Raw genomic sequence first — 25,716 nt, 5'->3', positions numbered from 1 at the left:
TTCGTGTGCTTGTTTATGTGGATGATCTAGTCATTGCCAGTAACAGTATTGAGAAACTGATCAAGTTCAAAGAATTCTTAAGTAGGCAGTTTCGAATGAAGGATTTAGGGAAGTTAAAATATTTTTTGGGAATTGAGGTTGCTCGTTCTGGAGAGGGATTCTTTATATCTCAACGAAAGTATGTGTTGGACATTGTGGCAGACGCTGGTCTTCTTGGTGCTAAACCTGCGGGTACTCCTATTGAACAAAATCACAAGCTTCATACTGAGAACTCGCTTCTTCTTCCTGATCCGAAAGTGTATCGTCGTCTTGTTGGTCGACTGGTATATCTCTCTATAACGCGACCAGAATTGTGCTACTCCATTCATTTACTCTCGCAGTTTATGAAGTCTCCTCGTGAAGAACATTTGCGTGCTGCGTTCCGAGTTGTACGCTTTCTGAAAGGGTCTCCGGGTCAGGGTATCCTTCTGAGTTCAAATGACAAACTCGAGCTATCTATATATTGTGATGCAGATTGGAGTTCGTGTCCAGCATCTCGTCGGTCTTTAAGTTTGTATGTGGTTCTACTAGGTGGATCTCCGATTGACTGGAAAACGAAGAAACAGGATACGGTCTCACTCTCGTCTGCAGAGGCCGAGTATCGAGCGATGGCTCAAGCAACTAAAGAGATGAAATGGATAGTCCCATTGGTCACGGATCTAGGTGTGTCCGTTACCAAACCGGTGCCATTCTTTTGCGACAACCAGGCTGCTATACACATTGCCGCCAATCCTGTCTTTCATGAAAGAACAAAACACATTGAACGTGACTGTCATTGTGTTCGAGATGCTGTTAAAGCTGGTCTTATCTCTACTCGGCATGTGCGAACTAAAGATCAGCTAGCCGACATTTTGACTAAGGCACTTGGCAAACCGCAGTTTGAGTTGTTATTATCCAAGTTGGGTGTTACGAACCTCCACACTCCAACTTGAGGGGGAGTATTAGGGAATATACGATAATTTTCAATTCTGTTAGGATGTTTCCATATCTGTTTAGGAAATATCCAATGTCGGTGTATAATATTTACCAATTTTTTGTCGAGACTCTTGTATAAATACATTGTCTTGTACATTCTTGTTCAATAAGAAGGTCTTTTCAGAATCTAGAGTGCTAGATTTACATGCGTTTATATTGTTAACAGAAAACATAGTCACACTGTGACAAAAAAAAAAAAAAAAAAAGAAGCATAGTCACACAATCAAGTCGATAACCACTAACGCGGTAATATTACGGTTAAAGAAACTGTGGGTTTGGTTTAAAATGGCGATTTAATGAAGGTTGTTGGTGATAAGAACATCTTTAATGTAATTTGCTATGTTTTTATAAAATCGAACGATTCTATAATAAATGTGAAATCTATTCTAATGTATTTACTTCAATGTATTTATGTAAAATAGTATTCACTAAATTATAGTAGAGTAAAGATAGAAAAAAAAACTTTTTTTCCTAAATAGAAAAATCTTTATATTATAGAAATAAATAGAAATGAATTAAAATAAATTTACCTATACAAATATACAAAAATAAATAAATTATGAAGCAAATGTAGATATGGATCGGAGATACTCTAAGGTTAACTGGTTGTCACCACTACAAACATGTAAACAACTGTCTAATCAATTGGTCAAACAGTCTCCTCATCTACGATAGAAAAAGCTATATTGATCATGAGATGAGGAAGCAATGAGAAAATCCAATGCAACATCGTTTTTCACCAATTTTTCAAACTTCAAATTCTTCCTTCATTCTTCTTCTAATTTTTGATACGGTCAATTTGGTTGCATGTATTTGATTCAGTAAAAAGTAAAGTATATATACTTAGATACCTGATGACGTCATGGTTATGTAAACACTCGTCAGACCAAAGTTTCCAGAAGTTTTGAATTAAAAATTATCTTCTGTCGTTTTAAATAGAAGTAGTCAAAGACTTGGGTTTCAGGGTTTGTAGTATCTTTGACTCTTCAAATCAGTGGTACGTACCCACAGGAAGATAACGAATGGATATACCGCCTAACCTGCTGTATGGCATCATCTTTACGCCATGCTGTCGAAAGCCTTTATGTCACGTGATCCCGCATGTAAACATGTGCGCTTATCTAGATATGTAATGTAGTGGCATTATTTTTGTCAAATAAGAGCATGAATATCACCACCTTTTGGCTCTTTAAACCCCTTCTCTAATAGCTTGGTTCTTGCACTGTTTATGGACCCCACTGACACGTGACGATCTACGATTAATTAGATTTTAATTTTTTTTAAATCAGAAAAAAAAATAAGAATTCTTAGGGTTAAAAATGTTCTAAGAGAAATATATATTAAAAGTCGTGTTTCAAAAAAAATATATATATTAAAAGTCAATAAGATATAATAAAATACTCCCTCCGTTTCAATGTAGATGATGTTTTAGAAGGTTTGTTTTGTTTCAATTTACATGAAGTTTTGAGATTTTAAGGAAGTTTTGAGATTTTAAGGTTAATTTTAACTTTATTGAAAACTGTTCAACCAATTAGATTTTACAGTCTTTTTTATAATTGGTTAACTGATTTTAAAATTATATCTTTAAAATATTTTTCTAGGGAAATGTAATTTTCTTAATCTTTGTGTACTATTACAAAACATCAAGTATTATGAAACGGAGGGAGTAAATTTTTGCTTAGGTTGTTGATTTGTAGCTTCGCAGAACCTACATTCGTCATTCGGTAGCCTTGCAAATTTCATATTAGTCGTTTCTCTTACCCGAGCTTATATAACAAATTAAAATGAGTTGATTACGGTAATCAATAGATAAAAAGCAAAAATAATTCTTACAAATGAGCAAATATTTTAAATATTGGTTTCCATTATATGAATGTTATATTTTTTTCTTTTGGCATCAATATAAATGTCACCACTTATGTGGTAGTCCAATTGGTTTAATTCCAGGCTTGGTGTTGTTGCGTTTGCATGTTATATAAAAAAAGAATCTTGTTATAGCATTACCATATACTACGTGCATCATTGTTTAAAGCTGTGGATACAAAAGAGAGAATCAAGAAGTTGTATAAATATTTCGCATGCAATTATCCACCACGGGGTCCATCAACGGAACAAGAGATGATGGATATGATCCATTCACTTTTGTCTTTCTACCAAAACATTTCGAATTGAAACATCTTTATTGAGATACTATAGAGAGGATGGATGATGAATTGATGACGTAACACAAACCATTGATAATTTTAATTCAAATCTTTCTTGCTTCATACATCTGAAGTTACTGATCCCATCTATTGTTTTTATTAAGCAAAAAAGGAACTTATTTGTATAATCAAAATTAGCTAATGTTTTAAAAGAAAAGAGAAGGCGTCTTAAACCAAAATAAAACCCCTATAAGACTTGTAAATCATCTTCTTAAATTTGGCCAACTGTCAACACAACAACTCTTTCCTTACTCTATATATATAAATATATTAATACACATCTTCACCAACAAAGAAAACATATTCTTCACTAACTCTCTCTCACAGATTCATGATGCCAATCTCAGAGGAAGCTTCTGGCAAGAAGAGGTTAGTTGTTAAGAAGCTTTTCGCTAGACAGCAACACGAAGGGTTTGGTGCTGTTGTAAGAAGAAGCATCGGAAGGTTTGAGTTAAGATACTTCGACCCATTTCTTGTTTTGGATGAGTTCTCAGGTTAGTTTTTCTTCTTTTATTTATTTTTGCTCAGAATCCAACTTGTCAGCTAGAGATTAATAGTACAACATCTTTCAAACTTTCAGTTACGGCTCCTGCAGGGTTCCCAGATCATCCACATAGAGGTTGGTTTAGTTAATCCAATATTATGTTACAAAAAAAAAGAAGTTAATCCTATATTCTTAACGTGATTTACACGTTTGCGTTTGTGTTTACATAAGTATTTTTACTTAAATCTATTTTTTCAGTTTTCGTGAAAAATGCAACCACCTTTCATTTGCGTTTGACATTTAGTTTTTTACTATTAACAAATAATAATTTGCTTAAAATATTTTCTTTTGAGGTTTAAATTTTGTTACAATACTTAAGTTGCGGTATAAACGATCGAGGCATTACTATAAACAGAGCATGACTACTAACCAACTCTATTGCTATATATCACTGTTCTTTCGTGTTTAATATTGTTTTTTCTTTTTTCAAAAACAGGATTTGAGACGGTCACTTACATGTTAGAGGTATTGATCTCTTTTCACATCTTCATATTTAATTTTTAAAAAAACGCCAAACGTTAATTCATGATGTATTATTGTATCTATTATACATAGGGAGAGATTTTGCATGAAGACTGTGAAGGACACAAAGGGGTGATAAGGGAAGGAGGATTACAATGGATGACGGCAGGAAATGGCATAGTTCACTCTGAAATGCCTTCTTCCAACGGTAATGGCACTACTACTCACAACAAAGGCTTGCAGCTTTGGATCAATCTTTCCTCAAAACATAAACTGTAAGCTTCTTTTTATGTAAAAAATATTCATATAGGTAATCAGAGTGCAGTGACCAATGGTTTTTAGTGTACTACATTATGTTTCTTCTTACTTCTTCAGAGTATTGCCGAGTTATCAAGAGATTGAGAGCAAAGATATAGCAGAAGCAGAGAAAGACGGTGTGAGAGTGAGAATCATAGCAGGAGAATGGAATGGAGTTAAGTCAAAGATCTGCACAAGAACACCAACAATGTATTTAGACTTCACTCTCTCACCTGGTTCTAAAATCTCTCAGCACATTCCACTTCACTGGAACGCGTTTGTCTATGTTCTTCAAGGCCACGGTCATTTTGGGGATGCTAGGTCACAACATTCACCCGCTTCTGCGCATCACATGCTGATTCTAGGCCTAGGTGGTGACCGCTTAGAGGCTTGGAACGGTTCTGATTCTGGTCTGCCGCTTCGGTTTATCCTTGTTAGTGGTGAGCCTATAGGTGAACCAGTGGTTCAGTTTGGTCCTTTTGTTATGAACACACAGGAAGAGATTGATCAAACCATTGATGATTTTGAGAATTTTACGAATGGATTCGAGAAAGCTAGACATTGGAAGTCTCAAGCTGCTTCTGACTTGGGATTGTTCTAATACTTAACAAATTGTTTTAATAAGTTTGTACCTTATAATTATTCATTTCTCTTGATTTCCTTTTTCATATCCAATTTTTTAATAATTATTTGAATTGTGATATGCCCACATCTATTTGAAATGAAAAAATGAAATTTGATTATTCCCTCCATTTTACATGTTCTGTTACAAAATATATTAGATTCACTTACATGTTCTGTTACAAAATCATACAAAACCAAACCTGTAATTCCATCCTTTTTTTGCCGGCCTCATACAATTAAACCAAGTTCTGATCGTAAAGCAGATTATTCTGAGAAACAACTTCATATGACCATGTCTGGTTTATATGAAAAAATAAAACGCTTTTCGACGTAGCCTCCAAGTGAATCTGCACGGACATTTTTTGCTCTTCGGGATATGAAACAAGCTCACGTTAGCTTGTGTTGTCTTGGCGTTAGTCCTATCTTGGTCCTTCGTTTTTGCTGCCATTTGAATCAGCTTCCTATGTGTTTGCAATCGGTTAGCACCCTCCTAGTGTTCTTGTCTGTGTTAGCCTTGGTCGAGCCTCTTCTCCGGGAATACACTCTTTATCGCTAATTCTCTAGGTGAATGCTTACAAGTTGAAGTTTGGAGAATTACCGATCATCGTTTGCTTCCATGTTTTTATCTTTTTTTTTTGCCGTGGAATCAATTATCCTAGGTTCTACAATTTGTTAACAACACTCTGTAAAACCTTTTGTTCATTTTTCGAAATAATTATTAACTCTAATTAAAATTTATTTCATCATCGTCATTCTCGTCTCACCATCACAACTTGCAGCCAAATCCTCTATTGTATATCTCTTTGTACCTGTTGAATCTCGGATGGTAGTGTGGGTTAATTAAACATGGGTTAGTAACATAGTTATATGACTTTACCTTAACTTTCATCCAACAAATTCGTCGCATATGTAACGGCCCGGTTACTGGCCCAAAAATTTTCATAAAATAATGGGTTTCTCTATGGCCCATTTGACAAAAAACCTAGGGTTCCCTTCACCATTTCCTATAAAAAGAGATGCAGCCCTTCTTTTCTCTCATTCTGAAACTTGAGCGAAACTCTGCAGAGATTTAAAGAGACTAGGAAACCCTGGCCCAAAAATTTTCATAAAATAATGGGCTTCTCTATGGCCCATTTGACAAAAAACCTAGGGTTCCCTTCACCATTTCCTATAAAAAGAGATGCAGCCCTTCTTTTCTCTCATTCTGAACTTGAGCGAAACTCTGCAGAGATTTAGAGAGACTAGGAAACCCTAGCCGTCAAGCTTCTCTTTTCCTTTTCTCTCTTCTTTTCTCACGCCTCTCTCTCTCTCTCCTTTCTCTTTCTGTTGGATCTCTTCCTCTCTCCTCGCCGAGAGTCCCCCGAGAGCAAGCCGAGCCGCCGGTGGTGGTGTTGGTCGTCGTCCAAGTGGTGGTGGGGTGATCGTCCGAGTGTGGTGATGGTGGTGGCTGTGTGGTGTTGTGGTGGTGACCAGATCTCGTCTCTCTTGTTTACTTGTTCCAGATCTGTTCAGATCTCATCCCCTTTGTCTCTTGTTCCAGATCCAGATCCAGATCTAGGCTAAGGTGGAGTGTCTTGAACCCATCTTGTTCTCATGTTCTGTATACTCCTTTATGTTGGAGTTAGGATTGATTAGACCCTGTTTGAAGAGCTAGGATGATAAAACCTGGTTAGTACTAGGTTGATAGATGAATGGATCATGATGCATAAGAACCCTCATACTGTTAAATGGGACTTAATGAACAGTCTTGTGTTGTTGTGGTGGTGAATGATTAGTATTTGATGCTTGTATGCTTGGATGTGTAGTCCCATGAGTGGTTTGTGATTAAAGCTAGGATGCTAGGAAGAATGAATGCTAAGATGATAGATGACTACTAATTGTTGTTGATATTGTAAGTGAAACATGAGTGCGATGTGTATTGTGTGTGACACCGATAACGGGTGGCGTCTAGTGATTGAGTCCAAGTACAAGTCTAAATGAAAAAGGAAAGTAAATGAGAATGGAAAGGGATAAGTGAAAATGATAAGGATGTGAAAGGATAAGTAAAAGTATGAAAGAATGATGTTACAGTTAAGCATGGGTGGGGAAGCATATAGAGTCTAAGGAAAGTATGTGTGGCAGTAGTTCTCGTTAGGTATCCATAGGAGATGTGGCGAATCCACAAGAATATGGAAGCACCCATAGGAGATGTGGCCAATCCACAAGAATATGGGGTAGAAGCCTAGTAGGAGCTACCCACTGATGATAAGAACGTGTGCCAACCGCGAGAGGCGGGATATAAAAACGTGCATCATGGTCGGGTAACGGGGAATTAAAGGTGTCATAGGATCGAGTCGGTCTAGTATGAGGAGACGGTTCAGTCTAGGGTTTAACGTGTGTGGCAATGAGTGAGATCATTGTATTGATTGATCGCTAGGTTGCTAGAAATGTATGGAGTTGAATGTTTGGAAATAATGATGATGATATGAAATGATGAAAATACATTACCTGATTGTAGTGGCTAGTCAGTCCTAGTTCCCGCATAGAGTAGTATAGAGTGTCATGCGGGCAGGCTGGTCTAGAGCCACTTCACTGAGTTACTTGTTGCTCACTCCTTCATTTCCATTTCCCTGTGCGCAAGACTGTAAGTAAAAGTATATGGATGTGGGTGTGACGGTATTTCAAAGAAGGTTTTGCGCCCGTCGACTCTCGGGACCAGTAACGGGACACGTAGGGTTGTCTAAATGAGTAGACACGTGTCCATAACACCCCTTCGATAACCCCGATCGGACGCCGGGGGATCGGGCCGTTACAATTGGTATCAGAGCGGGTTAAGATCCCTTAGTTCTGTCCTAAGGGATCATCATTTCCGACATTTTCAAAAAAAAAAAAAAAAAACTTGTTTTCATTAAAAGAAAAGAGTTTGTGAAAGTTTTGATTGTCCTAAAAGTTCTATAAACGATTTCAAAACCACCCACTACATCTATAGGTCTATTAAGGTTTTGATCAGATCCATTTTACTTGCAAAATTTCTTTCTCAGCTTAATTCATTTATTGGTTTTTAAAAAAAAATCCGAGCAAAGTTGTTCTCGCCTTATATGCCTCCCTTGTATGATATGTGATTGTGTGAGTCCATTTTGAAATCGAATGTTAAGTTCAGAAGTCTAGGGCTTGGAATTCGGGGACGAATTCCGATTAACAAGGGGGAATTGTAACGGCCCGGTTCCTGGCCCAAAAATTTTCATAAAAGAATGAGCTTCTCTACGGCCCATTTGACAAAAAACCTAGGGTTCCCTTCACCCTTTCCTATAAAAAGAGATGCAGCCCTTCTTTTCTCTCATTCTGAAACTTGAGCGAAGCTCTGCAGAGATTTAGAGAGACTAGGACACCCTAGCCGTCAAGCTTCTCTTTTCCTTTTCTCTCTTCTTCTCTCACGTCTCTCTCTCTCTCTCTCTCTCTCTCTCTCTCTCTCTCTCTCTCTCTCTCTCTCTCTCTCTCTCTCTCTCTCTCTCTCTCTCTCTCTCTCCCTCCTTTCTCTTTCTGTTGGATCTCTTCCTCTCTCCTCGCCAAGAGTCCCCCGAGAGCAAGCCGAGCTGCCGGTGGTGGTGGTGGTCGTCGTCCAAGTGGTGGTGGGGTGATCATCCGAGTGTGGTGATGGTGGTGGCTGTGTGGTGTTGTGGTGGTGACCAGATCTCGTCTCTCTTGTTTACTTGTTCTAGATCTGTTCAGATCTCATCCCCTTTGTCTCTTGTTCCAGATCCAGATCCAGATCTAGGCTAAGGTGGAGTGTCTTGAACCCATCTTGTTCTCATGTTCTGTATACTCCTTTATGTTGGAGTTAAGATTGATTAGACCCTGTTTGAAGAGCTAGAATGATAGAACCTGGTTAGTACTAGGTTGATATATGAATGGATCATGATGCATAAGAACCCTCATACTGTTAAATGGGACTTAATGAACTGTCTTGTGTTGTTGTGGTGGTGAATGATTAGTATTTGATGCTTGTATGTGTAGTCCCATGAGTGGTTTGTGATTAAAGCTAGGATGCTAGGAAGAATGAATGCTAAGATGATAGATGACTACTAATTGCTGTTGATATTGTAAGTGAAACATGAGTGAGATGTGTATTGTGTGTGACACCGATAACGGGTGGCGTCCAGTGATTGAGTCCAAGTATAAGTCTAAATGAAAAAGGAAAGTAAATGAGAATGGGAAGTGATAAGTGAAAATGATAAGGATGTGAAAGGATAAGTAAAAGTATGAAAGAATGTTGTTACAGTTAAGCATGGGTGGGGAAGCATATAGAGTCTAAGGAAAGTATGTGTGGCAGTAGTTCTCGCTAGGTATCCATAGGAGATGTGACAAATCCACAAGAATATGGAAGCACCCATAGGAGATGTGGCCAATCCACAAGAATATGGGGTAGAAGCCTAGTAGGAGCTACCCACTGATGATAAGAACGTGTGCCAACCGCGAGAGGCGGGATATAAAAACGTGCATCATGGTCGGGTAACGGGGAGTTAAAGGTGTCATAGGATCGAGTCGATCTAGTATGAGGAGACGGTTCAGTCTAGGGTTTAACGTGTGTGGCAATGAGTGGGATCATTGTATTGATTGATCGCTAGGTTGCTAGAAATGTATGGAGTTGAGTGTTTGGAAATAATGATGATGATATGAAATGATGAAAATACATTACCTGATTGTAGTGGCTAGTCAGTCCTAGTTCCCGCATAGAGTAGTATAGAGTGTCATGCGGGCAGGCTGGTCTAGAGCCACTTCACTGAGTAGCTTGTTGCTCACTCCTCTATTTCCATTTCCATGTGCGCAGGACTGTAAGTAGAAGTATATGGATGTGGGTGTGACGGTATTTCAAAGAAGATTTTGCGCCCGTTGACTCTCGGGACCAGTAACGGGACACGTAGGGTTGTCTAAATGAGTAGACACGTGTCCATAACGCCCCTTCGATAACTTCGGTCGGACGCCGGAGGATCGGGCCGTTACAGCACATCTCTTTTTACTCGGAAGACTCTTTTGTTAACGTTTGATAATTGCTTTATATGAACTTTTCATTTACTCTATTAGACTCATGTTTCTTGCAAGATGTCGAGTCAACAAATGTGAAATTATGAATCCTTTTATGACTGTGTCAAGATGGAATGTGATGTTGGAGATGTGCGGAAATCTACCGATAACATGTAGACGTTACCCTAATCAACCAAAAAGGGTAGACTTTATGCTAGTCCACTAACATTTTATAAACGAAAAGAAGTCTGCCAAATTGTATTTTGAAATCTGTTATACGCATGTAGACTTTACACTCCTCTACCAATTTTTAGCAGAGAGAAAACTAGTCTACCTGTTGCACAAAAAAAAAAAAAGTCTACCTATTTGGAATTTCATGTCTGCAAAAAAATGTGTAGACATTATGCTAATCCACTAAGAATTCACTAGCAAAATATAAGTCGGTCAAATTGGCATTTGAAGTCTACTATAACCATTTAGACAGGATTAAAGTCTATATATATATGTTGCAGACAAAATAAATGTCTACCAAAATTCAACTTGAAGTATGCTATTCGTTATAGACGTTACTCTACCAATTAACATTAGTAAACAAACCAATCTACCAATATAGACTACCAATATAGACTTTCATGTCTGTAAAGATGTGCAGACGTTAAGAAGTCTACCAAATGTTTGCAGAAGAAATATAAGTATACTTGTTTGGATCTTGTTGTCTACCATAATATGTAGACTAAACACTAGTTTCTTCAGTGCCCTTTGACTGTATACATATGTCTCCCATGTTGTCATTTACAGTTTACTAAGAACATGAAAACTTTAAAGTAGCCTGCCAACTATATCAGTGGACAAAGTGAATGTCTACGGGCTCTTTTTTTCTTTTTGGTGTAAATCTACGGGCTCATATATTTTACTCTTTTATGTTCCCTTATGAAAAAGAAGAGGGATGGTCAACAATGGTGGTTTTCCATAAACAAATATTTCCTTTTTAAAAAAGACGTGATTTCCTTTTATTTGAAAGCAATCAATTTCGTGTTTAAATTTCTATAAACAACTGAGATTTGTTTCTTTTTTAACGATTTTAAAAATTGTGCAAATTTATGAATAATTCGTATTTATTATTAAATAGCTGATAGAGTAATAACTTTTGTGGCTAGGGACAATATCGAGATAGTATCTTTAGAAAATTTTAAAAAGATCATATAGGTTATCTTAGCTATTGTATATATTTTTAAGATTACCTTAGCAAATCTTATATATTAAAACAGAAGTCACAACCTTGATTTATGTGTGATTTTCTTAAAAATGGACCTAATGGACATATTCCTATAATTTCATGTTACATTTAATATATAATCTTATCATTTAAATTTTGGACCTACCAGAAATTTTTATTGGGGTATCAATAATTGGATTTAAACAATAGATGATCAATTGGATTTATAGATAGTATAATTTAAATATTATATAATTTAATGTTGTAATACTATACCTGTATATGCTAAATATTTAAATATTTGTCTATGTTAACTTTTAAAATTATAAAGATTTTTTTTAAATAACAAAAATCATATCTAACAATGATTAATATTTACTATTTTAAACCAATGAAAACAAATTTTAAACTATATAGTTTATTTTAAAAATTAAACAAAAACTAAATGTTTAATTATTTACTCGATAATATAAATCTATGAAACGAAAAGTTTAATTTTTTAAAAACTTTCTAAATTTGTGAAATATTACAATATCTTTGTATATGACAATAAAACAATATTTTACTAATCTTTATATATATAGTTACGATTTTAATAATGAAATAATAATCCGAAAATATATATATAGAAGAAGATACAAATACATGTAAAGTTTGAAACAATCTATTTAATGAAAAAAATATACAGTAAACTTATTATGTTTTAAAAATTGATAGACACATATGTTATAATATATACCAATTTAGAATTAAAAACAAAATATTTATATAAAAATATAAATGAAAACTAGTGTCCCAATTAAAATAGATAAGATTTTACGGATATTTGCTCATACTTAACCCCACTCAACATTTTTGTTGGAAGAACTTTGATCGATCACCTAGTTGCGGAATAAACACAATCAGACAATTTCCCGGAAAATCACTTACCAGAGATTCCCACATTAACCGGAAGCATAATGGTTCACAAAGCCACCTACTGATTGATGAGACAGTCTCAATTATCAAAGGTTGCTCCACCAAACGACTTCTCCCCCTGTAACTCTTTCTTCGACAAACTCTGAAGTAGTTCCGAACCGTATATCATCAGCAAATGGAGGTTTCAATGTTGGGTTCCTCACGGAGTTTCCTATTATCCTCGAAGACACACACACCGAAACCCACAAGCTCTTTGACAGAAAGAGGCCAAAGTTGTCTGAAAATGAGAGTTGGTAATCCAATTAGGACATATTCAGTTCGATCCCTCAAGTGCAACTCTGTCTCTGAGGATTTGTTTGAGAGAAGTAGCCCACTTGAGGTAATCTTGGAACCACAACTGTGTTTTGTCATAGGCTGTTGGAACTTTCAACTTTGTCCATTAAGTTTTGTTTTGATTGCTAGTCTTGTAGTAGAACAATACCTTAGAACAAGCTTCATCATAGGAGAAAGATTGAAACTTTATGTTATCTCCTGTAAAGTCTTTGCCTTTTTGGTTGAATTGAATGAGGAAGTTTCTTGAATAACCATTTTGAAATTCTCACTTGTTCGAAAGGTTAAGAAAGAGCTAGAGACTTGCTTCGACCTCATACATAGGCTTGGGAGAGGGATCCTCTACTTAGGTTCCGCTAGAATCCAACCAAACCATTCACATTACCTGCAATCACAAGAGCTCAGCAGAGAAGTGAGTAGGATCCCTGAAACTCCACAAGAACTTAGTTTTATCAAAATACAATGTAAAGAGATGTGTATTTGTTCAGGCAGCGAATCTGTTGAACTGTACTACATGGTCTGGAGCTGGACCAGGACTCATGGATGCTGTGACTAAAGGTGCTTTGGAAGCTGAGAAACCCATTGGTGGCATCAAAATAGAAAAAGAAGCTGGTGAATGGACTGCTTCCAAGGTTCATCCTTACCTCCCTCCTCAAAACTATCACACTTGCAGGTAACGTAGCTAACACACTTCTTCTTACTCTTGAGTGATCCCTATAACGTCGTTGGAATCAATGTTTTAGGTTCTTCTCGGCGAGGAAGCATGGACTGGTGGACGCTGTGGTTAGGAGCAATGTTTCTGACAAGACAGCGGTTATTGCATTGCCAGGAGGCATTGGCACGCTTGATGAGATGTTTGAAATTTTGGCATTGGTTCAGCTCAAAAGGATTGGATCCGTGTTGCCGGTTCCGTTCATTGTGATGAACTATGATTCTTTCTACTCAAAGCTGTTTGAGTTCATTGAGAGTTGCGAAGACTTGGGAACTGTTTATAAAGGAGAAGTCTCTGCGTTGTGGAAGGTATGCAACAGGAACTCTGAAGCTTTGACATACTTAGCTGAGTTCTATGAGTTGCCATATGGTTCTACAAAATCTGAAAGTGAACTTAGAGAAACTACCTGTGGATGATCATCCGTTTCTTAGCTCGTTTTGGGGGTTTCAACTTTTAAGAGATAATATTTGTGACCATGAACCACACTTCTGAAGGGTATGTGTGTGTGTAGTTTATGTAGTACCACTAAGATTTCTCATTGTTGTCACTTCCATCTTGTGTTTATTCTCTTAGCATTACGTTGTATTTTGATATGAACCTATTCTCTACTCGGCCATAACCGAGCCTTAATAACTGAGAAGGAAAAATTGTTAAATATGACTCACAACTTGATTTTAAACACAAAGGTTAACCCAATCTTGAATCAAATGCAAAAGTAACCTAAAAGGCTATTGAAATTATAACTAACCCATTGTGAACAAACAAAAAAACCGAAATTTTTTTACGTTTCTAACCCCCGTAAGTCGTCTGGACTAGTTTTACTTAGAAATAATTTAAAAATTTTGTAAAAAATATTTTGATAAGTGAAAAATTGAAATCATGTAATTAACAAATGTTTAGATATAAATTAAGATATAACAAAAGTTAATTGTTTTCAACATAGATGAGTGAAAGTAGTGAGTCATGATATTCTTTGGTTTAGGTTTTGCCAACATATGTTGTAGTATTGTATGTGTTCTTAGGGTTAGATTTTGGAATGCATAAATGTTTTTTTGAAAACTTTAAAGTTTACCTAAGTGTTTTTATTTCTGTGTATAGTAAACACTATTTAAAGGGCTTTTTGCAAAAGTGACTCAAAACTTGGAGTCAAACACAAAACTAACCTTTTCTTTTGACTCCTTTTTTTTTTGAGATTTTAACCCCACACCTGCATTTTATCTACGAAAATGCCATTAACATTTTTTTTTTTTTTTTTCGAAAATGGCTTCTTTACTGTCTCAACCTCATCTTCTTCAAGTATTTACAATACTGCCACTGCAATGAATAGTGGCAACAACCTTGTACGAACTGTTTGGAGCTTTTAATGCCCTTTAATGCACGTAAATCTCTTTACACTCTCTCTGTTTCAATTGTTATGAACTAAAAACAACATTTCTTTCACTTTCTCTCTATATTCATCCAAAAAACTCAAGCTTTTGATTCAAAATATGGGCTATGGTTGACAGAGCCATATTTCTTTCGTTTTGACTTACGGTTGCTTTCGTTTGAGGTTCTGGGTGGTTGGAGAAGACCCTGTGTGCAAACGAAGTCATCTCACCTAGTTTAAGGTACGAATTTGAATTTTTTTTCAAGATCTGTTCGCGTAGAAGACTTACTAGTAAGTCATCTGTATGTAGAAGACTTACTGATGAGTCTTCTGGTCAAACGGACGACTTAAATTAAGTCGTCCAGCTTTGTTTGTTAAAAAAAAACACTCCAGACGACTTATATATACGTCGTCTACGAGAAACGGGCTAGTTTTGCATTTGACCGAATCGTGTCAGATCTTTGACTATTTCTGGACGACTTATAATTCAGTCGTCTCTGGGAAAGTTAAAATTTCAATATTTTATGAAAACTTGACGACTTACGTGTAAGTCGTCCTAGGTTAGTTTTGTAATTGAAAAATAAAACTTGAAATTTAACTTTCTCCAGACGACTTAGATGAAAGTCGTCCAGCTAAACGACTTAATTTAAGGTCGTCCGGGATAAGCAAGGTTTGACCAGAAAATTGGGAAAAATTCTGGACGACTTTGCTTTCCCCGGACGACTTTAAATTAAGTCTTCTGGAGGGACGACTTTATATTAAGTCGTCTGGTTAAAGTTAAATTATGAAGTTTTATTTTTCAATTACAAAACTAACCTAGGACGACTTACACGTAAGTCGTCAAGTTTTCATAAAATATTGAAATTTTAACTTTCCCAGAGACGACTGAATTATAAGTCGTCCAGAAATAGTCAAAGATCTGACACGATTCGGTCAAATGCAAAACTAGCCCGTTTCTCGTAGACGACTTATATATAAGTCGTCTGAAGTTTTTTTTTTAACAAACAAAGCCGGACGACTTAGAATTAAGTCGTCCCTTTTAATTTTCAATTGCAAAAGTGACCTCTTTAGACGACTTACCTTTAAGTCTTCTGGACGACTTAATGCTAAGTCGTCTGCGGCAATGTTTATTGAACTTCTTCATTTCCCTTTTCTCTATGTTTACTAATGTGTTTTATTTTGAATATTTGCAGATGATTTTTCAGTTACATGCAGTGTATGGAGAATGGTTGTTGAGAGATTTCCGTTGGGATTTTGTGGTTGATGATCTCAAAGGAGGAAGATTGTTTTTATTGAATGAAGATTCAACACATGCTGAACTTGTTGCAATGGCTCAAGAAGATTATAACCTGGACATGAGAACAGTGAGTGTGGAGATTAGCTACTCATTACCAGCAGAAATGATGATGGCTCCAGGCAGTCTTCCCATTCATGTTACAAGTGATAGACAAGTTCGAAACTTGCTGGAGATACTCAAAACCCATAGAGTATGTCTTTGTGTATCAAGCCGCAGCAAGGTCGAAACGGTTTCAGAGAAAAGGGATATTGATGAAGCTGGTGAATGGGAAAAAGATGTTGGTGATAATGATGAAGCTGGTGAATGGGAAGAAGATGTTGGTGATAATGATGAAGCTGGTGAATGGGAAGAAGATGGGGAGGAGGAAAATGGGGAGGAGGATGCTGATAATTCTATTGTTGGTGAAACGGATCAGAATGGTGGGGATTACAGTCTTTATGGAAAGGTTCCAGATGAGGACGAGGAAGATGATGATAATATTTGTTTTGAAGAAATCCAAAAGACATATGCTAAGACAAATGCTATTGAAGGAGGAAAATCGAATGGTACCAGTATCTATGTCAACCAGAGTTTTGTTAGCAAGGGTGCTCTGCTTTCAGAGCTGCGGTTGGCAGCAGTGAGGGGTAAGTTTTCTTTCAAATTATACAAATCAACGAAAACTCTCGTTGTGGCAACATGTCCGGTTAGCTATTGTGGATGGAAGGTCAGAGCGAGTGTCAAACATGGGACAAACACGTTTTGGGTAACAAAGTATGTGGAAAAACATTTATGCTCAGCGGGAGACCGAATCGCTCAGCGGAGACACTGTACTCCGAAGTATGTAGGTAGTCTTTTCATTGATCGTGTTGGAATCATTGATGGGATAACTCCGCAGCATATCACTGATGCAATGAGGAACATGTTTGGCATGGCGCTTGATTACACCACTTCATACAGAGCACTGTTATATGCACAAAGATTGGTGAGAGGATCAGCAGAAGAAGGGTATTCGCGTCTGGCATCATATCTCGAGCAAATCTCCATTGCAAATCCTGATTCTATCACGGCGATAGAACTTGATTCTATGAAAAGATTTAAGTATCTATTTCTCTCTTTTGGAGCTTCTATCAAAGGTTTTAAGTATCAGAGAAGGGTCATTGTGGTGGATGGAACTCACCTAAGTGGAAAGTATGGAGGAACTATGTTAGTTGCAGCCGCACAAGATGGCAATTTTCAGATATTCCCATTGGCTTTTGGGATCGTGGATGAGGAAGATATACCTTCTTGGGAATGGTTTTTCACAAAATTGGCTAGTTGTATATCTCATGACAAGCCTCTGGTGATAGTCTCCGACCGGCACAAGGCCATTAAAAGTGCGTGTGATAAGGTGTTTCCTTGGGCAACCCGAGGAATATGTTATTATCACCTTCAAGATAACATTGTCAAAAAGTTTAAAGGGAAACATCTCATGTACTTGGTGAAAGGGGCTGCTTATGCTCACACGGTTTACGATTTTGACCGGTACATGGCTGAGATACGGAGTGCAAACCCGGAACTTGCAACGTATTTGGAGAAAGCCGACGTCAGGCTATGGTCAAGGGTTTATTGTAAGGGGAACAGGTTCAACATAAAAACAAGCAACATTGCTGAATCTATTAATTCCGCACTGAAGCGAGCAAGAGGATTTCCGATTACGTTCCTGCTGGAGTTCATAAGGCAGAAGTTAGGAAAATGGTATTGGAAAAGGAGACAAGATGCTTTGAGTCTCACAACTGAACATAGCGGGGGTGTTGAATACTTGCTTGCTGTTCGAGAAGAGATAGCGGGTACGATGACGGTCGAACCAATTGATGGATGGCATTTCTTTGTCAAAGGTGGCAAAATGGACTGTGTGGTTGATTTGGAACATGCAAAGTGTGATTGTGGTGTCTATGGAGTGGAGAAAATACCTTGCTCTCATGCTATAGCTGCTGGAATACATGCTGGTTTGCATATCTCCACACTTGTATGTCCACTGTACTCAAAGAATTATCTGTATGCAGGATACTCAGAGAATATATATCCTATCGTGTCACAACATATTGAGGAACGAGAATGCTTTCCTCCAGAACTAAAGTGTGGTCGGGGGAGACCGAAGAAATCAAGATGGCAATCTTGGTTGGAGCTATCTAGGATGAGAGGACACAAACCCAGGAAGAAACACAGGGCACGGAGATGCTCAAACTGCAAGGAAACTGGCCATACGAAACCACAATGTACACAACCAGTTGACTAGTTGTCCAGACGACCTACACAACCAGTTGACTAGTTGTCCAGACGACCTAAATTTACGTCGTCCAGTCTTGATTACCCGTCCAGACGACTAAATTTTTAGTCGTCCAGTGTATTTTATTTTTAGACGACCTTCTACTAAGTCGTCCAGTGTATTTTATTTTTAGACGAACTTCTACTAAGTCGTCCAGTGTATTTTATTTTTAGACGACCTTCTACTATCCCTTCAAGTGTATTATTTGTAAGTCGTCCAGTTGGAAAACCTTCCAGACGACTTATAATAAGTCGTCCAAACCTTCTAGACGACTTATTTGTAAGTCGTCCAGTTGGAAAACCTTCCAGACGACTTATTTCTTCCAGACGACTTATTTCTTCCAGACAACTTATTTCTTCCAGACGACTTATATATTTACAAGTTCAAATACAAACACTAATCTTCCAGACAACTTATATATTTACAACTTATATATTTACAAGTTCAACTTATATATTCAAATACAAAGACAAGTTCAAATACAAACACTAATCTAATCATACAAGCCCACGAACTTATCACCATCCACATTTTCTTTTAGATGCTGATCAACAAGCTCCTTCCATATATCCACCGCCATATTATCCCTCATTTTCTTTGCGTTGCACCTAGCAAAGTCTTTAGGGTCAAAGGAGACCCCGAGAGCATGACATTCAATGTACTTTACAGTGTACACGCCACAATCACCATTGTTGGCCGTGGGTACACCTTTCAGCGGTCTCTCATATGTGTATGGCTCCAACCCGTATTTGACCCGTATTTCGTCGGTGGCTGCGCACTCAACAAGCAGATAAGGGACCATCTGGAGAAAAGGCTCCATTATCGCATCCCATGCGTCTGGTACACTAGATGAAGGTATGCTGTCCCAGACGACTATGTGCCTCTTAGGGATCGATATCCAAATAGCAACCCAATGCTTGTCGTCCAAGTTCACTGGCGCATAGATATCATCAATGTCCTCCCCCCACTTCTTGTTTGATTGGCAAAATGAAGGTATTGATCCGTCATAAAAATACGACGCCCCACCAGGTAGAACTCTTCCTAAACCTTTGTGATCAGGTTCCGATGTTTTGAAGAGGTGATACTGCTCTCTCCAAGACTGGGAAAAGTTGTGATCCAGGAAGCACATTCGCTCGCTCCTGAAAGCTTGTGGGTTCTCCTGATACCTCTGCCTTAGCACATTAATCCAAGCATCTATATGCTGCATATTAAATATAACAAGTTAGAAGTTACCAGACGACTTAAATATAAGTCGTCTACGTGGTCGTCCAAGTAGACGACTTTCCAGACGATTTATCTTTAAGTCGTCTGGAAAGTAGTCTACTTGGACGACTTTGTAGACGACTTAAATCGTGTGCAGAAGACTTACGCAGTCTTCCAGCCATCCTCTGGCTGTCCGGAGGAAGTGGTACCACCTTGTTGGTGATGTACGTGGTTTGTCCTCGGTCTTAGTTAAATAATGACTGCAAACAAAAAAGCAATCAGTTTTGGACGACTAAATCAAGCTATTATGGGTAAAGCAATCACTTACGGATCAGTTTTCAACCAATCAGCGAGTTCCTTCAACTTATCTTTGTTTACTGGCGGAAATGGATTATAGGCTGCCACTTTATCTTTTTTTTTCTCTGCCGTATAAGGAGATCTCACAGTGGGAGCAGGTTTCTTCGCTCGTTTACTCTTTGCACGCTTGTCCAATACAACCAGGCTCGGTTCTGAAACTGGATCGCTTGGCTCGGTGGAAGCGAGGCTCGGTTGTTGATCGGTGGAAGCGAGGCTCGGTTGGTGATCGGTGGAAGTGACAGCAACAATCTCTTTGGAGGTCTTATTTACCGAGTTCGCCTCGGTTGCTGTATCCTCCGGCAACCATCTCTGCAATAAAAGTTGCACACAAGTTAACTCGACGACTTAAGCAAAAGTTGTCTGGACGACTAGTTGGACCTGGACGACTTAAAATTAAGTCTTCCGTGGTCAACTAGTTGTCCAGACAACTTACGTTTAAGTCGTCCAGGGTCAACTAGTCGTCCAGACAACTTTTACAGTCGTCTGGACAACTAGTTAACCCTGGATTTGATACTAACCTCTTTGATTTGAGGAGGCTGTTTCTTTTGAGGAGGAGGCTGTTTCTTTTGAGGAGGAGGAGGCTGCTGCTGTTTCTTTTGAGGAGGAGGAGGCTGCTGTTTGGTTTGATGAGGAGGAGGCTGGTTACTAACCACGGTTTCATTGGCATGAGGGGTAGCCTGTTTGTTTCTACCCCCGGTTTCTTTGGCAAGAGGGGTAGGTTGTTTATCTTGAGGGGTAGCCTGTTTGTTTCTACCCCCGGTTTCTTTGGCAAGAGGGGTAGGCTGTTTATCTTGAGGGGTAGCCTGATTGGTTAGACGTGGAGGGGTAGCCTGATTGGTGACACCAACCTTCTTCTCCACAGCTTCCAATCTATCGGACAACTTCCTAAACTCCCTCATGCACTTATTAAACCCTTTTTTCATGCAGTCAGCTACGCCCTTGAACATAATTTCCAACTCCTCTCTGGTCACCCCTCTAGCCTCTTCTCTAGCCTCTTCTCTAGCCTCTTCACTAGCCACTTTAGGAGCCTCTTTACGAGCTTTCTTCCGAGGTCTTGGATTGTCTTCCTCCTCCTCCTCCTCCTCCTCCAACACAACCATCTCTTTGGCCTTCTTTGATGGAGTCACAACCTTAGGTTTTGTATTGACCTTAGTACCAGTGACTTCCCAGCAATCCATGGTCCACTTCCACGGTCTCCGCTCATACATGACTTTAATGATGTTCTCCGCGGGCAGGTCCTCAACCTCAGAGTCCCATTTTGGCCACATTTCACTAATGTCCTTCTCAACAAAGTTGATCACGCGGGTCTGCAGTAAATAGAAGAATCGAGTTAGATATTTGAAAAAAAATACTAAATAGACGACTTAATTATAAGTCGTCTACTAAGTCGTCCAGCTGGAAGACCTTCCAGACGACTTATAATAAGTCGTCTAATAAGTCGTCCAGATGGAAGACTTTCCAGACGACTTAATTAAGTCGTCCGATAAGTCGTCCAGCTGGGAAGACTTTCCAGACGACTTATTATAAGTCGTCCGATAAGTCGTCCAGCTGGACGACCTTCCAGACGACTTATAATAAGTCGTCTGCGCAGTCTTTTGGATTGAAGTAAATACCTGACTCAAGATAGCAGCTTTCATTGATCTGCGGCCTCTGCTGCCCTCGTAAGCCAGTATCGGTGGAGACGGACTGTCTGCTCTGGGACCACCAATACTAGCACCCAATTCCGGCATAGCTGTGTACGTCCAGACCTGAAGAACTTGTATAAACCCATCCACGGTGTAACAGCCAGCAATTTCTTTGTTCCACAAAGAGTCCATCAGCACCTTAAATGCGACTCTCCCCCATGGATAATTCTCAAACCGTTCTAAATCCATCACTAGCCTTGCCAGAGTAGATCGTGTAGCGGTTGAAAACTTTCTCCCTTCAATGAATCCAGTGAAGATGGAGAGGTACGCGAGCCGCTTGCGATCTTCCCTGGACCAATCCCCGCATCTCTGCAGTGCTGCTATTATCTGATCAGTAGTTGGCCCAGCTTCCAGATGAACTCCCAGCATCCCCCAGAAAGAAACCATCTCTGGGGTAACGTCACATTTTGGTGTCTCAAGGTCCTCGATGTACTCGCAGTTTAGACCAGTGAGGTTTTCAAACTCTAACAGTGAAAACCTCAAAGGTTCTGGACCAACGAGAGACCACATCTCATACTTCTTCTTAATGTCCAGCTTGAAACTGAGCATGTAGTGAACCAGCCTTGAAGCCCAACCAAATCCCTGCTCCTTGAACTTGATGAAAACTCCCAAACTCGACTCCTTGAGCTCTTCAAATTCGTCATCAGTAAGAGCTTTCCTAAGAGCAGTATGCAACTTGCTGTTATCCGTATGATACGAAATGCTATTGTGGGCTTCTGGTTCTTCCCCTGATGTGTATAACCTACGGGGGAGTTCTGGAATATCCATCCTTTTTGTCTGCAAAATAATCAAAGACAACAATATAAGTCCAGACGACTTAGTAGACGACTTATAATTAAGTCGTCTGGAAAGTCTTCCAAATGGACGACTTATATTTAAGTCATCTACTAAGTCGTCCAGTTGGAAGACTTTCCAGACGACTTAAATTACTTACAAGTCTTCCAGTCGCAGAAGGAGTTGGAGTACTCGTCATTGCGGTTATAGATCTGAAAAAATAAACGTGAAACGGTGAGAATGAGTAAATTGATAGAGACAACGTTTTATGTTCATCTTTTCCTCGAGATTGATGACTTAGCGGCGTTAGGGTTTACAGAGAAACGGCGCTAAGGTTTACAGAGAAGAAGCGGCGGCGCTAGGGTTTAGAAGAAGCGGCGGCGCTAGTGTTTAGAACGTTGGTGACCACGGTGGCGAGGGCGACGGTTTGTTCGGAAATAGTGGAAGCGGCGGCGCTAGGGTTTAGAGGAATCGGCGGCGCTAGGGTTTAGAGGAATCGGCGGCGCTAGGGTTAGAAGAAGCTGCGGCGACAACGGTGAGAATGAAGTGAGATAGATAGCCGATGTTGAGAACGATGGTTTGTTCGGAAATCGTGGGAATTCGAAATCGCCTTTGAGAGAGAACTGTTAGGGTTTCTGAATATCGCGAAAAATGAAACAAAAAAAAAAAATCACCTTATATATTGGGTAAATAATCCGGTTAGCTTTAAAATTACATTGGTAAACTTTAAGGTTTGGTCCGGTTTAGACGACTTATTCTGGCTGATAATGTACAACAGACGACTTAATATTTAGTCGTCTGTTTTCAGACGACAAAATATTAAGTCGTCCTAGACCCTAAAATGAACCCCTAAACTAAAATGACTAGATTAACTAACTAACCACGTTATAAAATCAAATTATACTTAAATAGTGTTTACTATACACAGAAATGAACACGCATAAGTAATTTTAAAAATTTTCAAAAACGGTTTTAATGCTTTCCAAAATCTAACCCTAAGAACACATACAATACTACAACATATGTTGATGAAACATAAACTTAAGAATATCATGACTCACTACTTTCACTCATCTATGCTGAAAACAATTGAAATTTGTTATATCTTAATTTATACCTCCTAAGACATATGTTAATTACATAATTCCCATTTTTCACTTATCAAAATATTTTTTACAAAATTTTTAAATTATGTTTAAGACTAACTGTCCAGACGACTTTAAGTTAAGTCGTCTGGACGACTTATTTTCAAGTCGTCTAAACAGACGACTTGCGAGGGGTAGAAACGTAAAAAGAATTCCGTTTTTTTGTTTGGTCACAAGGGGATAGTTGTAATTTCAATAGCCTTTTAGGTTACTTTTGCCTTTGACCCAAGTTGGGGTATTGTTTTGGGTTTGACTCCAAGTTTTGAGTCACACTTGGCAATTCTCCCCTATTTAAATATAACTACGGGTTTATAATGTGGTTAATTAGTTAATTTAGTCAATTTAGTTTAGGGGTTAAATTTAGGGTCTGGGACGACTTACTAGTAAGTCGTCTGATGTACAGTATTCAACAGACGACGACTTACTAGTAAGTCGTCCAAACCGGACCAAACCTTTAATTTTACAATGTACTTTTAAACCTAACCGAATTATTTACCGGCCATATATAAGGTGTTTTTTTTTTACTGTTTATCGAAAATCAAAAAACCCTAAAGCCGTTTCTCTCAAAGGAGATTTCGAAGGCGATTTCTGTCGATTCTCTTTAATCCATCGTTCTCATCGTTCTTACCGCCGGTTATCTCTCCGCCGTTATCACCGTCGTTCTCACCACCGTTCTCACAGCCGCTTCCTCTATTTAAGATCCGAGAGGAAACCCTAGCGCGCATTCTCTCAGAGGCGTCTCGTTGAACTCCGTCGCTGGTAAGTTATATCTCTTACTGTCGAGTGATTGATTGAGGAAAAGGTGAACATAAAACTGGAAGTCTTGGAAGACTTATAATTAAGTCGTCTGGAAAGTCTTCCAGCTAGAAAACTTACCAGACGACTTAATTATAAGTCTTTGATTGTTTGAGATAGTTGTCTTTGATTGTTTTGCAGGCAAAAAAAATGGAGATGCTAGAACTCCCCCGTAGGATATATACATTAGGGGAAGAGCCCCCCGCAGTGCATAGCATTTCGTATCATACTTGTTGGACGTTGCATGCTGCTTTAAAGAAAGCTCTTCATGATGACGAATATGAAGAGCTGAAGGAGTCGAAATTGGGAGTTTTCATCAAGTTCCAAGAGTTGGGATTTGATTGGGCTTCAAGGATGGTTCACTACATACTCGGTTTCCAGCTGGACATAAAGAAAAAGTATGAGCTGTGGAGTCTCGTTGGTCCAGAACATGTGAGGTTTTCACTGTTAGAGTTTGAAAACCTCACTGGTCTAAACTGCGAGTACATCGAGGACCTTGAGAGACCTCACTCTGTTGTTACAAAGGAGTTGACTTCTTTTTGGGAGATGCTGGGAGTTCATGTTGAAGCGGGGCCATCTACTCAGGAGATAATAGCAGCACTTGAGAGATGCGAAGGGTGGTCTCAGGATGATCGCAAGCGGCTCGCGTACCTTGCCATCTTCACTGGATACATTGAAGGGAGAAAGTATTCAACCCCTACACGGGTTAGTCTGGTAAGGCTAGTGATGGAGCTAGAACGGTTTGAGAATTATCCATGGGGAAGAGTCGCGTTTAAGGTGCTGATGGACTATGTGAAGGGCAGAGATATTTCGGGTTGTTACACTATTAATGGGTTTGCGCAAGCTCTCCAGGTCTGGGTGTACACAGCTCTTCCGGAATTGGGTGCTACTTTTGGTAATCCTCTCCCAAACAATCCGTCTCCACCGATACTGGCTCACAAGGGTCGCAAAGGACGCAGACAGTTTAAAGAGGCTATCCTCAGTCAGGTATTTACTTCAATTTGGACGACTTCGCAGAAAACTTATAATTAAGTTGTCTGATAAGTCTTTCAATTAGACGACTTAGTAGAAGACTTATAATTAAGTCGTCTGGAAAGTCTTCCAGCTGGATGACTTAGTAGAAGCCTTATAATTAAGTCGTCTGGGAAGACTATCCAGACTACTTAATTATAAGTCTTCTACTAAGTCTTCCAGCTGGAAGACTTTCCAGACGACTTAATTATAAGTCGTCTACTAAGTCGTTCAGCTGGAAGACTTTCCAGACGACTTAATTATAAGTCGTCTGTGAAGTCTTTTCTTTCCATCTTTCTTAATCCGTCAAATATCTAAGTTCATATCTCCCATTTACTGCAGACTAGGGTGATCAAAAGGACATTGGTCAAATGTTTCCAAAATGGGAGTTTGATGTTGAGGACACGCTCGCGGAGAACATAATTAAACTCATGTTTGTGAAGAAACCGTGGAAGTGGACCATGGATTGCTGGGAAG

The 25,716-nt window shown here is 38.7% G+C and overlaps 2 protein-coding genes across 2 annotated transcripts; both read left to right on the top strand.

Annotated features, from left to right (window-relative positions):
- The first annotated feature begins 3,494 nt into the window (after positions 1 to 3,494).
- On the top strand, positions 3,495 to 5,273 carry LOC106405888 (pirin-like protein At1g50590). The gene is made up of 5 exons (XM_013846445.3): positions 3,495 to 3,712; positions 3,799 to 3,837; positions 4,199 to 4,227; positions 4,318 to 4,499; positions 4,600 to 5,273. The coding sequence occupies exons 1-5, from the start codon at positions 3,550 to 3,552 to the stop codon at positions 5,120 to 5,122; spliced, it is 936 nt and encodes a 311-aa protein (XP_013701899.2). The 5' UTR covers positions 3,495 to 3,549; the 3' UTR covers positions 5,123 to 5,273.
- Positions 5,274 to 12,206: 6,933 nt separating this feature from the next.
- On the top strand, positions 12,207 to 13,977 carry BNAC06G03730D. The gene is made up of 4 exons (XM_013843282.3): positions 12,207 to 12,659; positions 12,894 to 13,022; positions 13,099 to 13,283; positions 13,354 to 13,977. Exons 1-4 carry the CDS (start codon positions 12,456 to 12,458, stop codon positions 13,736 to 13,738), a joined length of 903 nt encoding a protein of 300 aa, XP_013698736.2. The 5' UTR covers positions 12,207 to 12,455; the 3' UTR covers positions 13,739 to 13,977.
- Positions 13,978 to 25,716: the final 11,739 nt, after the last annotated feature.

This window comes from Brassica napus, chromosome C6, assembly GCF_020379485.1.
Source record: "Brassica napus cultivar Da-Ae chromosome C6, Da-Ae, whole genome shotgun sequence".
Lineage (NCBI taxonomy): Eukaryota > Viridiplantae > Streptophyta > Magnoliopsida > Brassicales > Brassicaceae > Brassica > Brassica napus.
Note: the sequence above shows the minus strand (reverse complement) of the source record. Positions and strands in the feature narration are given on the sequence as shown.